Here is a 13,139-nt window from a genome sequence, read left to right on the forward strand (position 1 = left end):
AGACGGCTCCCCAAGACATCAATCAAAAGAAAGTGAAGGATATAAGAAGCCTGTACAAATTTTTGTCTGAAGACGACGTTCGTTTATTTTTTATTTTTTTTTTGCTAGGGGCTTTACGTCGCACCGACACCGATAGGTCTTATGGCGACGATGGGATAGGAAAGGCCTAGGAGTTGGAAGGAAGCGGCCGTGGCCTTAATTAAGGTACAGCCCCAGCATTTGCCTGGTGTGAAAATGGGAAACCACGGAAAACCATTTTCAGGGCTGCCGATAGTGGGATTCGAACCTACTATCTCCCGGATGCAAGCTCACAGCCGCGCGCCTCTACGCGCACGGCCAACTCGCCCGGTGTTCGTTTATTGAGGGGCATGATAAATCAAGACCGAACAGCAAATGAAGTAGGGCTTTCTGGTTTTATTCTCTGACAATATTAATAAAACAAAACAGAACAGAATCTTTGGTATTAATATTGGATTACATTTAATTTAAAGCACTGTATTTAAGTCTTATTTATTGGATTTTATCACCGAAAAAGCTGTCTACGTAAAAAGGGGCCCATAATATTGATTTAAAAATTCTTATTTATTTAATTCATGAGCCATTTAAGTCATATTTTACATGAATTACTCATACCTCAATTAAATATTTTAAATAATAACAAACACTACAGTATGGACAAGAAATAAACACTGAAGAAAAAACAAACACAAATATTTCATTTCCTTTCTTTTTCAAAACGAGTTTTCACCTAGGCTATATGTCCTATTTGCGTTGACCACCTCAATTGCCACAAATGAAGCCTGCGCGTCTCTGTCAGTTTCTTCTTTGTAGCTGTTATCCATTCTCCAGGAATGGTTTAGTTTATGTTTACAAAGAATCAGAAGTGATAAAGTATGATAACTCTGAAGTCAGCAGTAGACAAGTTGCAGAGTAAAGTATCTGTAGTTGCAGGCAACTTTATTCAATTGCTCATTCAAGAAAGCCACTTCTCCACTTCTCCTGGGAAGATCTCTAGTTTTAATTCACATGATGCAATGTGGCCATTTAAGTTGCTGCCAAGAACTGTAGTTTCTTTTGTGGATATTTCTCACAAAGCTGCTTCGAGAGTTGTCCGCAACGTATCTTTCTCTACCTCACTACAACAAGTCTGAGGGGCATATATTTGCTCCTCTTCTATGAACACCTTAACATACATGAACCCGTTTATTCGTGAACCACATAATGGAACTCTATTCTGAATAACATCTACAGCAGGAATTCTTTAGTGACATTTACATCCAGGCGCAGAGAGTATCTGTTAGATGAATAAACCAATGGTGTGAATCATGGTGAGAGAAAGAGGGAGAAAATTAAATAAATTCTAAGAGTTCTAATTTATTACTAATAGAGTAAATAAAAAATAAGGACGTGTTCTAATGTGAGATAATTCTTCAGGAAATGTGTGAGCTGCCTGGGGGATTACTAAAGTCAATAACAGGTAAGCAAAGCATTTGTTTAACAATTTTATAAACAATATTGACAACATCTGACTTGTAAATTTTGGCCCCTCTACACCTTCCAGTACAACACAGTGCATTACAGAAGGTCACTATGAAAAATGTTATTAAAATGCTGGTAAACCAAACAATTCAGGTTTGATTTCTGTCAGCGACTTTATTACTAGGGTAGCACTTCTGCAATTCTCTTCTGGTATGTGAGAAGAGGGAACCATCACAACTTGCATCCCAGCAGCTAGTGCAGCTTGGACTCCATTGACAGCATCTTCAAATACCAACACCTGGAAGCAAAGAAAAGAAAAACTTTGGTTCCTGGACAAGCTAGAACAGGTAGACTTTACATCAGAGGTTGTTTCTTCATAAAGGTCACACTTATAAACGCTGTCACGTCGGTGACGTGTTTTGTTTTTAGCTCTCCCCAACCATATTCCGAAATGGCATTCGTGCTGTAGAAATTGGTATCATTCGGAAATTATTTCCGCTTTGTATTCCACGATTTACGTGGCTTTGCTCACATTGTTTATTTGATATCATCTTCGTCATTGGAGCCTATGAGCTTATATTGCTTTAATGTTTCCTGCTATTATTCTTAAACTTGTGTCTGGTACGATCTCGTGCCCTAAGTTGTGGTGTCACCTTGAGAGCGAGTCTCTCGCTCTCCCCTTCCTTGGTTGAGGGCCATGCTGTCTGTAGGCGTGGGACCCATGAGTGATCGCTGGAGCACGATGGAGGCAAGACGTGTTTCGTCCTCACTTCTGGATCGCATTCCGATCTACCACACGGATACTGGATAACAGTGTTCTGCATAAGGATTTAATCCTTAGTGCTGCCTTATCAGACTCTGGGAACGTCTCCTTTTTATTATGAATTTAATATTTCATTTATGTGAGTAAGGGAAACTAGCATACTTCTGCAAACTCCAACACTGCAAGTAAGTCTCTTCTTCATTTCTATCTTGCATCTGCTTCCTGCTGCGTGAAGAAAAACGACTTGAAATTCATCTTGGAAATCGTCGTGGGTATTGAATTTGTTAAGTCGTCCAGCTTTTTTAGTTACCTTAGATTTCTCTAAGCTGGGTTTCCAAATTGTACTTACTTATACGTCCAAGCCGTTTGGTGAGAAGAAAGTGTGTGATTAATTGAAAGAATTTATATATTAATACTATTGAGTAATTCTATGAAACTACTCTGTGTATAATTTTTAAAACTACACAAGATTTCACTCGGGTGTCAGTCTCTTAATTCATTTTAATTTCTTGTTAACTTCTGTTTCTGCTTATTTAATTTTCCGTGTATTTGTAGTTTATTCTTGTTTTCCTTGATACTTTTCTTGTTAGACCATTGTTGTTTTGGTTCATGTTCTTGTGGTTGCCAAGGTCTCTTGGCGTGTGTACGTCACCACGGTAACTAGTCGCCTTGGTGATAGTTACTGTTTGGTGGAGTTGTGATTTTTTTTAATGATGTATGCGGATATTGTTCTGCTTCTTGGCAATTTTTCATCTAGTTATCCTTGCTTTAATGTCATTTTATTTATTCCTCTACCTCTTGTTCTGGCCTTCTGTCAGTTTATGCCTGCTATTTTCTGATCCGCGAGGCAAGTACTCGGGGCCGTGTGAAATCTCCGTGGTGATCACTTATTCTGCCTAGGTGTTTTCAGAGTAATGAAAATGTTTGTATAAGTTAAAGAAATATTGTGAAAAGAAAATATTACTAGAAGACGAGATGCACGAAACATGTTAATAATTTCACAAGAGTTTTGGTTGTTTAGAAGTTATGCAAATATATCATTTAATTTTATTTCTCCATGCAGACGGTACGTTAAGGTTTAATCTCTAGATTTAATTTATTGCACACCTGCCAAGTTTACAAAACAAAAAATCAGGAGATTTAGATATGAAAATCAGCAAAAATTGGGAGGAATCAGGAGATTGATAAAAACTGCTTACTCTACATATCTTGTGCAATACAGGAGTTCTATGGTATATTATAACACTTACTGTCTCAAAACACGACTGTTTCTATAAGAGGCTACAAGGCTAACAATTACACTCTCTATTCCCTCACAGGAAGTATGTGAGAGAGATGATAAGTCTCTGATAAGTGTTCCAAAAATAGTATGAACTCATGCTCCACACATTAGAGGTGAAGCTTCCACGGTGTGTAGAATTATTTAGTTTATTTTCCGGGTTGAATCGTGTTGTTGTTTTCTGTACATTACGTACAGTTTGCCAACATTTCGAATACACTGCAGTATTCTTTGTCAAGGCGACTGAAATACCCCTACTCGATCCGAGGTAATCAGTCTTACAGGCAGCAATAACACATGTGAATCAGTCATGCACTTAGATGCCATTACTTAGCAAATCCATAGATTAATATATTGCATCACGCGCCCGCGCGATTATGCGAAGCGCAATATTATTTTTATCAAGTAATAAATTAACATTCGCCAGAATTGTCTCCAAATCTCTAGAAAAGTCAATATTCGCTATATTCGACATTCTGTCACTAAATTACTAAAAAAGACTCCAAATCTGGCGACTAGTCTCTAGAATCAACTAGACCGATGTGAACGAGCACGAACAGCGCGCAAGAACAGGAGAGTGACAATCGATATATGCGTCCCGATATACAGGTTTCGATAAACATCGCACATTCGCGCGTACTTCCCGTTAATAAAAGTCGATATTTCATTTGAAAGCGGCCAATGAGCTAAGGACTTCCGGCCACTTGCGTACAAAGCTGAAATGGCGAGATTTGAAAACAAATGTTTGATGTTCACCAAAAAATAAGCTAAAATCGGGAGAAATAATACAATAATCGGGATGCGGGAAAAAATGTCGAAAATCGGGAGTCTCCCGCCCACATCGGGAAAGTTGGCAGGTATGTTACTGTAACCTAGTTTGAGTCGTTTTTCTTTTCTTGGACGTTTTCCCTGCTGGTGATGGTTTTATTCCATTTAATAAAATAAATACGAAAAATTATGTTCACTATGAGAAACTTGTTTCCTTTATTGTAGACTAGCTTTTACCGCCGTACCAAGATTTATTTAACCTAGCTTCATAGCTGCAGTCGCTTAAGTGCGACCAGTATCCAGTATTCGGGAGATAGTGGGTTCAAACCCCACTGTCGGCAGCCCTGAAGATGGTTTTCCGTGGTTTCCCATTTTCACAGCAGGCAAATGCTGGGACTGTACCTTAATTAGGGCCACGGCTGCTTCCTTCCCACTCCTAGCCCCTTCCTGTCCCATCGTCGCCATTAAGACTTATCTGGTCGGTGCTACGTAAAGCAACTTGTAAAAAAAAAAAAAAAATATTTCAGTTCATGGTCTCTGGGTAATTAATCGTCTTACTTAAGGTAAGTGTTTAGGGCGTTAACTTGTTATTTTGGTTCTTTGCCCTTATATTTTCTTGTCCATGTTTAACTTCTACTGCTGTGAGTCGGTAAGGCGGTAGAACCTGGATATACCACCTAATCAATAGTTGATTTATTTTTGTTGTATTTAACACATTGACTCCCGCAGTCGCCTTAAGGCGGATAAGAACTTGCGCGAACATTTCAAGTTAAAAAACCGTGCTACGAATCGCAGTTCCTTCATTCTTTCATAGATGATAGATGGATGAATGTTCTGACCTTCGTTAACTTATGTCAAAACAGTAATTCACGCCTAGAATCAGCCAGCAAAATTTTTTTGTTCCCGGCACATTCCAAGCCCGCGCTCTTGCCTCCAGTGTTGTTGTGTTAGTGCCACTAGCAAGACACTGTATGACAAGCAGTAAGTTTATATCTGTTGAAGAGGCTGTTGAAATGATTCATAATGATGATTCTGGTGATGAACTCATCCCAGATTTAGATAGTGAAAGTGATGAGGACGAAACAACAGTGTGCGATAATATTGAAATACCAGACAGCGTTCCTCTATCTGACACCTCTTCGAGTCATTCTCCTCTGTTACCCGAGTTTTTAGGAAATGTAGGCCTAACTGTGGAGTTTCCAAAGAGTGAAGATATAATGTCTTTTGTATATATATTTATCAGTGACAGTTTTTTTTTGCGTATGTTTGTGAGCAGACTAACTTATGTGCACAGCAGGTTATCAGTAGCGCACCACATTCATTCACTAAATATTCAATCTATCAAACTTGGAAACCTGTATCAACGATCGAAATGAAACAGTTTATCGGTTTGATGTTAGTTACAGGAATTATACAGAAGCCGGATCTAAAAATGTATTGGACCGAAGATCCCATGTTTTCAACGCCTGTATTTTCCGAGACAATGTCCAGGAACAGATTCGAAAGTTTTTTTTTTTTTTTTTTTTTTTTTTTTTTTTGCTAGGGGCTTTACGTCGCACCGACACAGATAGGTCTTATGGCGACGATAGATTCGAAAGTATCGTGATGTTTTTACATTTTAACGATAGCAGTAACTATGTAAACAGTGCAGACAGGCTCTATAAAATCAGGCCAATATTAGAAAAACTTTCTGATCAGTTTTCAGTGGTTTACAGTCCCGACCGAAAGATCGCTTTAGATGAGGGCATGCTTGCTTGGAGAGGCCGGTTATGTTTTCGAGTTTACAATCCATCTAAAATAATTAAGTATGGCATTATGGTTAGGATGGTGTGTGAATCAAAAACTGGATATATTTGCAACTGCTTGTTTATGACGCATGTGGAATGGCCTTAAATAGTACTGTCCTTGAACTTCTCAATCCATATTTAGGCCTAGGGTATTGCGTTTACATGGATAATTATTACTACAGTGTTGATCTAGTAAAAACCTTACATGAACAGAATACTACCATTTGTGGAAAATCAGGCAAAACAGGAGAGTACCAAAGGACCTTAAGGACCAACGTTGCAGATTACAATCAGCACATACATGGAACAGACACAGCTGACCAATAACTTGCTCTATATCCTTTCATGAGAAAAACATGTAAACGGCCGAAATAGGTTTTTTTCCCATTTACTACAGTGCACCCTCTTCAATTCTTTCCGTCTCTTCCAGAAGTCCAATACCGAGACAAAAATTACCTATTTACAGTTCATACAGACAATTACCAGATACTATCTTGAAGGTCATAATCCTTCTGCCACTGTCCCAGTCTCCGCCTCGACCCAAGTCAGAACAGCCTCTCCAGCGCTCTCCGACACGTCATCACTAGCATTCACCCCACCGCATTCCATTCACCAGCCCCCCCCCACGAAGAGCGCCAGCTAAAGATCCCCCATCACATCTGGATGGAAAAGTGAATGAATATATTCTGCTCAAGTTTCCAACACTGAAAACTGGCCCTTATCCGACAAAATGTAGAGTTTGTATCAAGAAGTAAAATGGCATGTGACACAAGGTGGTACTGCAGGAAGTGTGGCATCCCTCTGCACCCTGGAGCATGTGACACCAGATATCACACCTTAAAATCATACTAGAATTCCTTCCCCAGGTATGTTCTAATTGTCCCATTATTTCAAAGCGTAATATAGGAGTAGTAAATATGTTTGATCCACAGTGCAGAAGGCAGGACTGGCAGGCAAAGACCTTTATAAATGGCTGGGCTGGGGGTTTGAATGCCCTGGCTACTTCCTGGTAGTCAAAGTGTTCATACATTTAGCAGTACCAGTTTCGGCCTTTTTAGAGGACATCTTCAGGTGCTGAGGAACCTTAATTTGATGAAACAACATACAATAATGTTAAAATACTACTTATTTCTAAGATTAAATAATACAATTTGAAATAAAACTTAAATTGGAGTCATAAAGGTCTAAAATTATGTTTAAAAGTTCATTTGTAAAGTGTCACTGGTATGACTTTATGCTCCATTCACAAACACTTGATGAATTGTACATTTCTATATTAAAATAAGTACGTATTCTGGCATGTTTTGAAAAATGCAAACTTTGGTAAAATGAGTAAATGAGTTGAAATCATCTTATCATTAAAATTGGGTGCTTGATGACCTCAGATTTGTCTCGTAGGTTCAGGAGTAAAATGGTGAGAACATACCTTTGATAAAAATAAACTATGATTTTCATAAGGGTGCAAAGGCATCCACCCCATTGGATATTTTAAAGCATTTTTAACATGAGTTTTAAGACAATGTCATAAAAAGAGCTGGCAATCTGTATGAGAACAACTTTGAATTTGTGGTCTTACAAAATTTACTTCTAAATGGCTTTAGCCTCTTTTTTCCTCCTCATGTGTGTAGCTCAGTGAATCATTTGCAAGGCCATTTCAGCTGCCTTTCTGTTAGTGCATTTCTTTACTCCCATGCAATATCAACAAAACCGTTTCTCAGCGTTTACTGGAACAACAATAACTCCTAAACCATACATGCAAAGTACAAACAATGATGGGTAGTTTTTATCTCAAGACTCTTGAGGTGAAAAAACATTTTATTTTGACAGTAAGTAAATTAAACTTGAGTCCTCGTACTGAGGTGGTGCAGCACTTTACAGACACACTTCCAATAAGATGAGATGCATGTATCATTATAACCATACATCAGGCTCCTGCAGTACCAGAAACCAAACTCAGCCCTCCAAGGACGGTAGCTACTAGCGCTAATTGTTACACTACGGATATGGGCATTTGTTTTATTTTGGTAAGGATTACGTGATACATCCCGAAATATTATTTTTAATTTTACGGTTCATTTCTTACAGTGAACTAAAACATATAAACACAGCTATCGATCATTCCATATTAAAAAACAGTATTTCTCTTATGGCAACATCGAATGGTTCTGCTCACCTGCATCACGAGAAAACGGTGGCATATACATTGGTGAAACTCAGTATTTAAGTTCAAGACAAAATGTAGAAGAAACTTAGCTAAAAGTTATATTCATGAACTGTATGGGATTGGTGGGGGGATATATTTAGAATGATCTACGTCCAACATGATGGTACCACAACGGCTGCCATACAAACGTTTAGGACGTTTGGCCAATCCTGTAATTTCAGCTATGTACGTCAAACAGGCCGCAATTTTGTCATAAGATATGCTGGACATCGCAACGCTCTCAAATATAATTGTTTTTCTTGCTAGTTGCTTTACGTCACACCGACACATATACGTCTTATGGCGACGATGGGACAGGAAAGGGCTAGGAGTGGGAAGGAAGCGGCCGTGGCCTTAATTAAGGTACAGCCCCAGCATTCGCCTGGTGTGAAAATGGGAAACCACGGAAAACCATCTTCAGGGCTGCCGATAGTGGGGTTCGAACCTACTATCTCCCGAAATACTGGATACTGGCCGCACTTAAGCGACTGCAGCTATCGAGCTCGGTATAATTGTTTTTCAGCTCTGAGTGAACATCATAAAGCATCCAGCCACGAATACACATCAATAGATAAAGATCTTAAGATCTTGCATTATGAGCAAAAAGGCACCTTACTGAACATTCTCAAGAGCATCCACATCAATTTAGATCAGTTTATGAACCCCTCTTACAATTTAAATGAAATCAACAAAAAAAAAAAGAACATTCTACTTGAAACATTCATTCCATATATTTGTCAGAACTTCTGTAATAAAAACAATACCCTGCCTCCATCTCTCCAACTCACCACCACTCCCCCCTCCCCACACTTTCCCCACCAGCTCTGCACCCCCCTTCCCCTTACGCTCGTCCCCTCCTCGTAAACACAGCTGAGCCAACAATAGACTCAAACGTACGAACGGGAGCGTTAACTTTGAGAAGGCCAGGCCGGTTCGAGAGAACAACGACCTTTTAACCCATTCTGCTCTGGGCCTGAATAACCCTAACAAATGTTCTGGACTGGGCATTTCTAAGGATTTGAAAAAGATTATATCTCTGTACCTGTAGGCGATATTTGCACGATTCCTTTTTCTTTGTGCTTGATTGAGCATCTAGTTTTTAAAAGTGTTGTTTGTTTCAAGTCAGTTTATTACGCTCTACACGACATATCAACATGTACGAAATTAAATTATAAACACTTTAACCACAGAAACTAAAACGAACAGGATAACCAACATGACGGCTACGAAAGTATAACACGGAAGCGGCTGGGAACCATATCCAGGGAGTGGAAGGTATTGGTAATACTGAAGAAGCGAAGTCAATGTAATCCTAAACTTTACTTAACAATTTCGATGCAAATTAAAATATAAAACAATAACAAATACACCATTAAATTTTGACGACCTTATTACAGCTGTTATTACAGTATACCTCGAGGTTCGATATAAGTTATGTAATTTTTCACCGGAACACTGCACATGATGTTCCACTGTTTGTGGCGATACTTTTAAAAACCAAATCAGTTTGAAAGAAGTAAGAGAAAGGTAAATTTACATTAAAGTGAAGATGTACATGTAAGGAAATAACGTTTAAAATATAATCATGGAGCAGAGCGCCTTCAGTGGGTAGCCCCCTCAAAAACACTTCTGAGAAAGGGCACCTGACCTAAAGGGGAATACTCCACAATGAAGCAGAAAGAACGAGACAGTCCCGAGGATAATTTACATTTAGTGGTTACATCGAACGGCGTATAAAATTTAATTTACCAGAACAACAAAACGGGAACTGTCTCTTTGCAAAGATGAGGCGACTTACCGAAATGGCTAAGTCATATTAATTAAATTCGGTAGCTAAAGGAAACATGGGTACGCTCCGGCAAAGAAAATTAAACGAAACACTACATTTGAAACCGAATACCAGAAAAGTTAAAAATAATAAAGTGCTTGCCGGATGGCGGGGCCAAGAAGACCCATACCTTAGGAGGTGACCGTTCCCTTCAATGGTCCAACAGCAAAGACGCCTTCGCAGAGCCAGGCTTTAGCGACAACGCTTCATTCCGGAAATTAGGAAATCTTACAAATGGCCAATGAGCGTCCGATCTTTTCCTTCACCTACCAATCACATTTACTTTTATTTTCTCCAATAGGAGCACAAGAATTAGTGCTGACCAAGAACATTTGGGAATCCTCGAGAAATTACGAAATTGATGCAACTTTACGAAACCGGAAATCTCCCACGCCGATGTGGCGCTGTGGTACAGTATGCACCAGAATTACCATGACGATTGAATAATTTTAAAATCATATTAACATCAAACAAATTAAACAATTCCAAAATTCACATATCGAGGAGAAACAAAAGGTAAAACAAATGAATACATACATTACATATATACAATTTCATCGCCGAGTCCAAATAATAGAATCCCAATAATCACAACAAGTTATCACTGGAGATTTTAAAATTGTTTATATATTATACCACATTTTGTGAAGTAATGAAAGTAAGTCTGACGCATTATTAAGTAAGTACAGTTTTCTGAAATACTCTTATATTTCCCCTAGACAGATCATGTAAAATGTGCATTGCAATTACAAAATAACAACAATAATGAAAATGATATAAAATATTAACTGTTCAATAATAATAATAATAATAATAATAATAATAATAATAATAACAGTTATAACAACAACAAAAATGGGAACTCTTATGAAATATTATTTATATATTTTTATGTGACGGTACTGGCTCGGAAGGTGATGTTAGCGACGATGATATTAAAGGCATGTAATTGTAATTTTATTCACAAATGGAAATATTGACATTCAAATAGGAATTCGAAACAACATCTTGCATTTCATTATGATTGGAATTCATTTTACAGTTTACCGTATGTTCCCACGCGTTTCATAACTGCGCAAATACGTAAGAATATCTATTAGTAAAGTTTTATGTTTTTTTTATATATGAGGAATTACGATTACATAAAATATCAAAAATGTAACTTCTATCAAGCACTTGCTTGCCGCAAAACACCATGTTTTAGAGCACATTGAGTGAGAACACCTACTAATGTACACTCGTCAATTATACTGTTAATTCTCTGACTTAGACAATACTGCCATCTGTTGAAATACCCTCGTAAGTAACACATGAAGAAGCACGATTTAGTCGGCAGAACGTGTGCATAGCTCGTTCTTGATTTTTGGCGAATTGTCAAACCTTACTACGGGCTATGCTCGCAGAGCAGCGTGAACGTAATTTTGGCGCTTGCAGTTAGACCGGAAAGAGTTAAGTACTGAAAATTTAAAGATTTCTTGACACCCATTTCAAATTTTTTACTTTTCAGCCCAAGTTTCTCATATAACCTCGCTTTCTCCATTACAGATTGGAACTTCATTGACGGTTTCCACTATGGTCACTTACAGTTTACGATGCACCTGTTACTTCTCTAACACAGCTTCCTAATTTTGTCGCTGCCCTCCTGATCATTTAAAATAAGGCAAATACGCCTAGCGAACATTGGAAACAATCTTCGAGAACGGGACTGCTAAATTGAGAAGAAATTGAGAATGCTGCCATACTTAAATTTTAAATTCATCAGCGTTTTTCCATCACTTATCACATACATTTCACCTGGCACATTGTCTCCCCTCAAACTTGGTTTCTCAAGCTTTTTTGCTCCCCTCCTAGCCATTCGTTGTGATGGTGTTTCTACAAGGGCAGACTGTCAGAAAATTTTCAACACAGTAATTTAGTCTTGTTTTTGAATTATCAAACTAAAACTTTTAGACTAAAGGTCAACCACTGTAAGAAGGAATGACCCTTATTTTCATCAATATAGGCCCTATTAAATACTACTACAACTACTACTACTACTACTACTACTACTACTACTACTACTAATAATAATAATAATAATAATAATAATAATAATAATAATAACAATAACAACAACAGTTACCCTCAAAAAACAAAGTAAAAATAACCTGGCATTAACTAATTATGATTATCAGAGACGCAAGAGTGTTTGGAAAACCATTCCTATGAAGTTATTGCCACCGCTGATCAAACAAATGTCATATATTGGGGTGGGATTATATCGTGCACACTTCATCGCAATTAAATTACGGTTAATTAATTGTCTTCCTAGATTAGGAAAAGCTAGTATAGCCAGAATGTTTAACCACAGAAACATCTAACAAGTTCCCAAAAAATGGAGTTGGGAGTGATCTCTGAGTATGCAACGTCGCAAGCCACACCTCCTGGAAGACGAACACATGTGACGTTGGCTTGGTTACTTTTCCTTCATCCTCAGGGTTGGTCAAAATCTTCGCCCGAACTTTACCCGTTTCCTTTTCCACCCGGAATTCTTGTGATCACGATTGTACTTGTTATTTCATTGAATATTGCATTCTATCAATACTGCTACTACTTGTACAGCTCTCGTATGTTAGCATGCTTCTAATCTCTCTCCTAGTGACTGTTATATATATACACCTGGATATTAGTGAAAAACAAATCACCTTCTCTGGAGCAGGCCTTTCAGGAAATCTTGCAGCACACACCAGAAATACATCCGGAGCTGGTTTGCCATTCTTAACATCAGGATCACTGCCCACCACCATATGGTGGAACAGAGAGAACAACTCCTTGTGGTTCTTCAATTTAAGTTCAACATTCTCCTGACTGCTACTGGTGCCAAGTGCAATTGGAATCTTGTGCTGGTGCAGATGACGCAGTATACGCTCCGCTCCTGAAAATTTGTTAAATGATTTAGAATATTCCTAGTTGATCATTAAGTTACATCAAACACAGACACGGCAAGTACACTAACAGACACAGAAAGTCAAGTAACGTGGAAGGAAGAGTCT

At 38.2% G+C, this 13,139-nt stretch overlaps 1 protein-coding gene across 1 annotated transcript in view; it reads right to left on the reverse strand.

The window, feature by feature from the left end:
- Nucleotides 1-407: 407 nt before the first annotated feature.
- Nucleotides 408-13,139, reverse strand: part of LOC136885278 (pseudouridine-5'-phosphatase) — a 34,093-nt gene continuing 21,361 nt past the window's right edge. The window contains exons 3-4 of the mRNA XM_067157780.2: nt 12,792-13,021; nt 408-1,777 (exon numbers count right to left, since the gene is read on the reverse strand). Coding sequence (XP_067013881.1) covers nt 1,604-1,777; nt 12,792-13,021 — 404 coding nt within the window. The 3' untranslated portion in view covers nt 408-1,603. The remainder of the gene's footprint in view (nt 1,778-12,791; nt 13,022-13,139) is intronic.

Source organism: Anabrus simplex, chromosome 14 (assembly GCF_040414725.1).
Source record: "Anabrus simplex isolate iqAnaSimp1 chromosome 14, ASM4041472v1, whole genome shotgun sequence".
NCBI classification, from domain to species: Eukaryota; Metazoa; Arthropoda; class Insecta; order Orthoptera; family Tettigoniidae; genus Anabrus; species Anabrus simplex.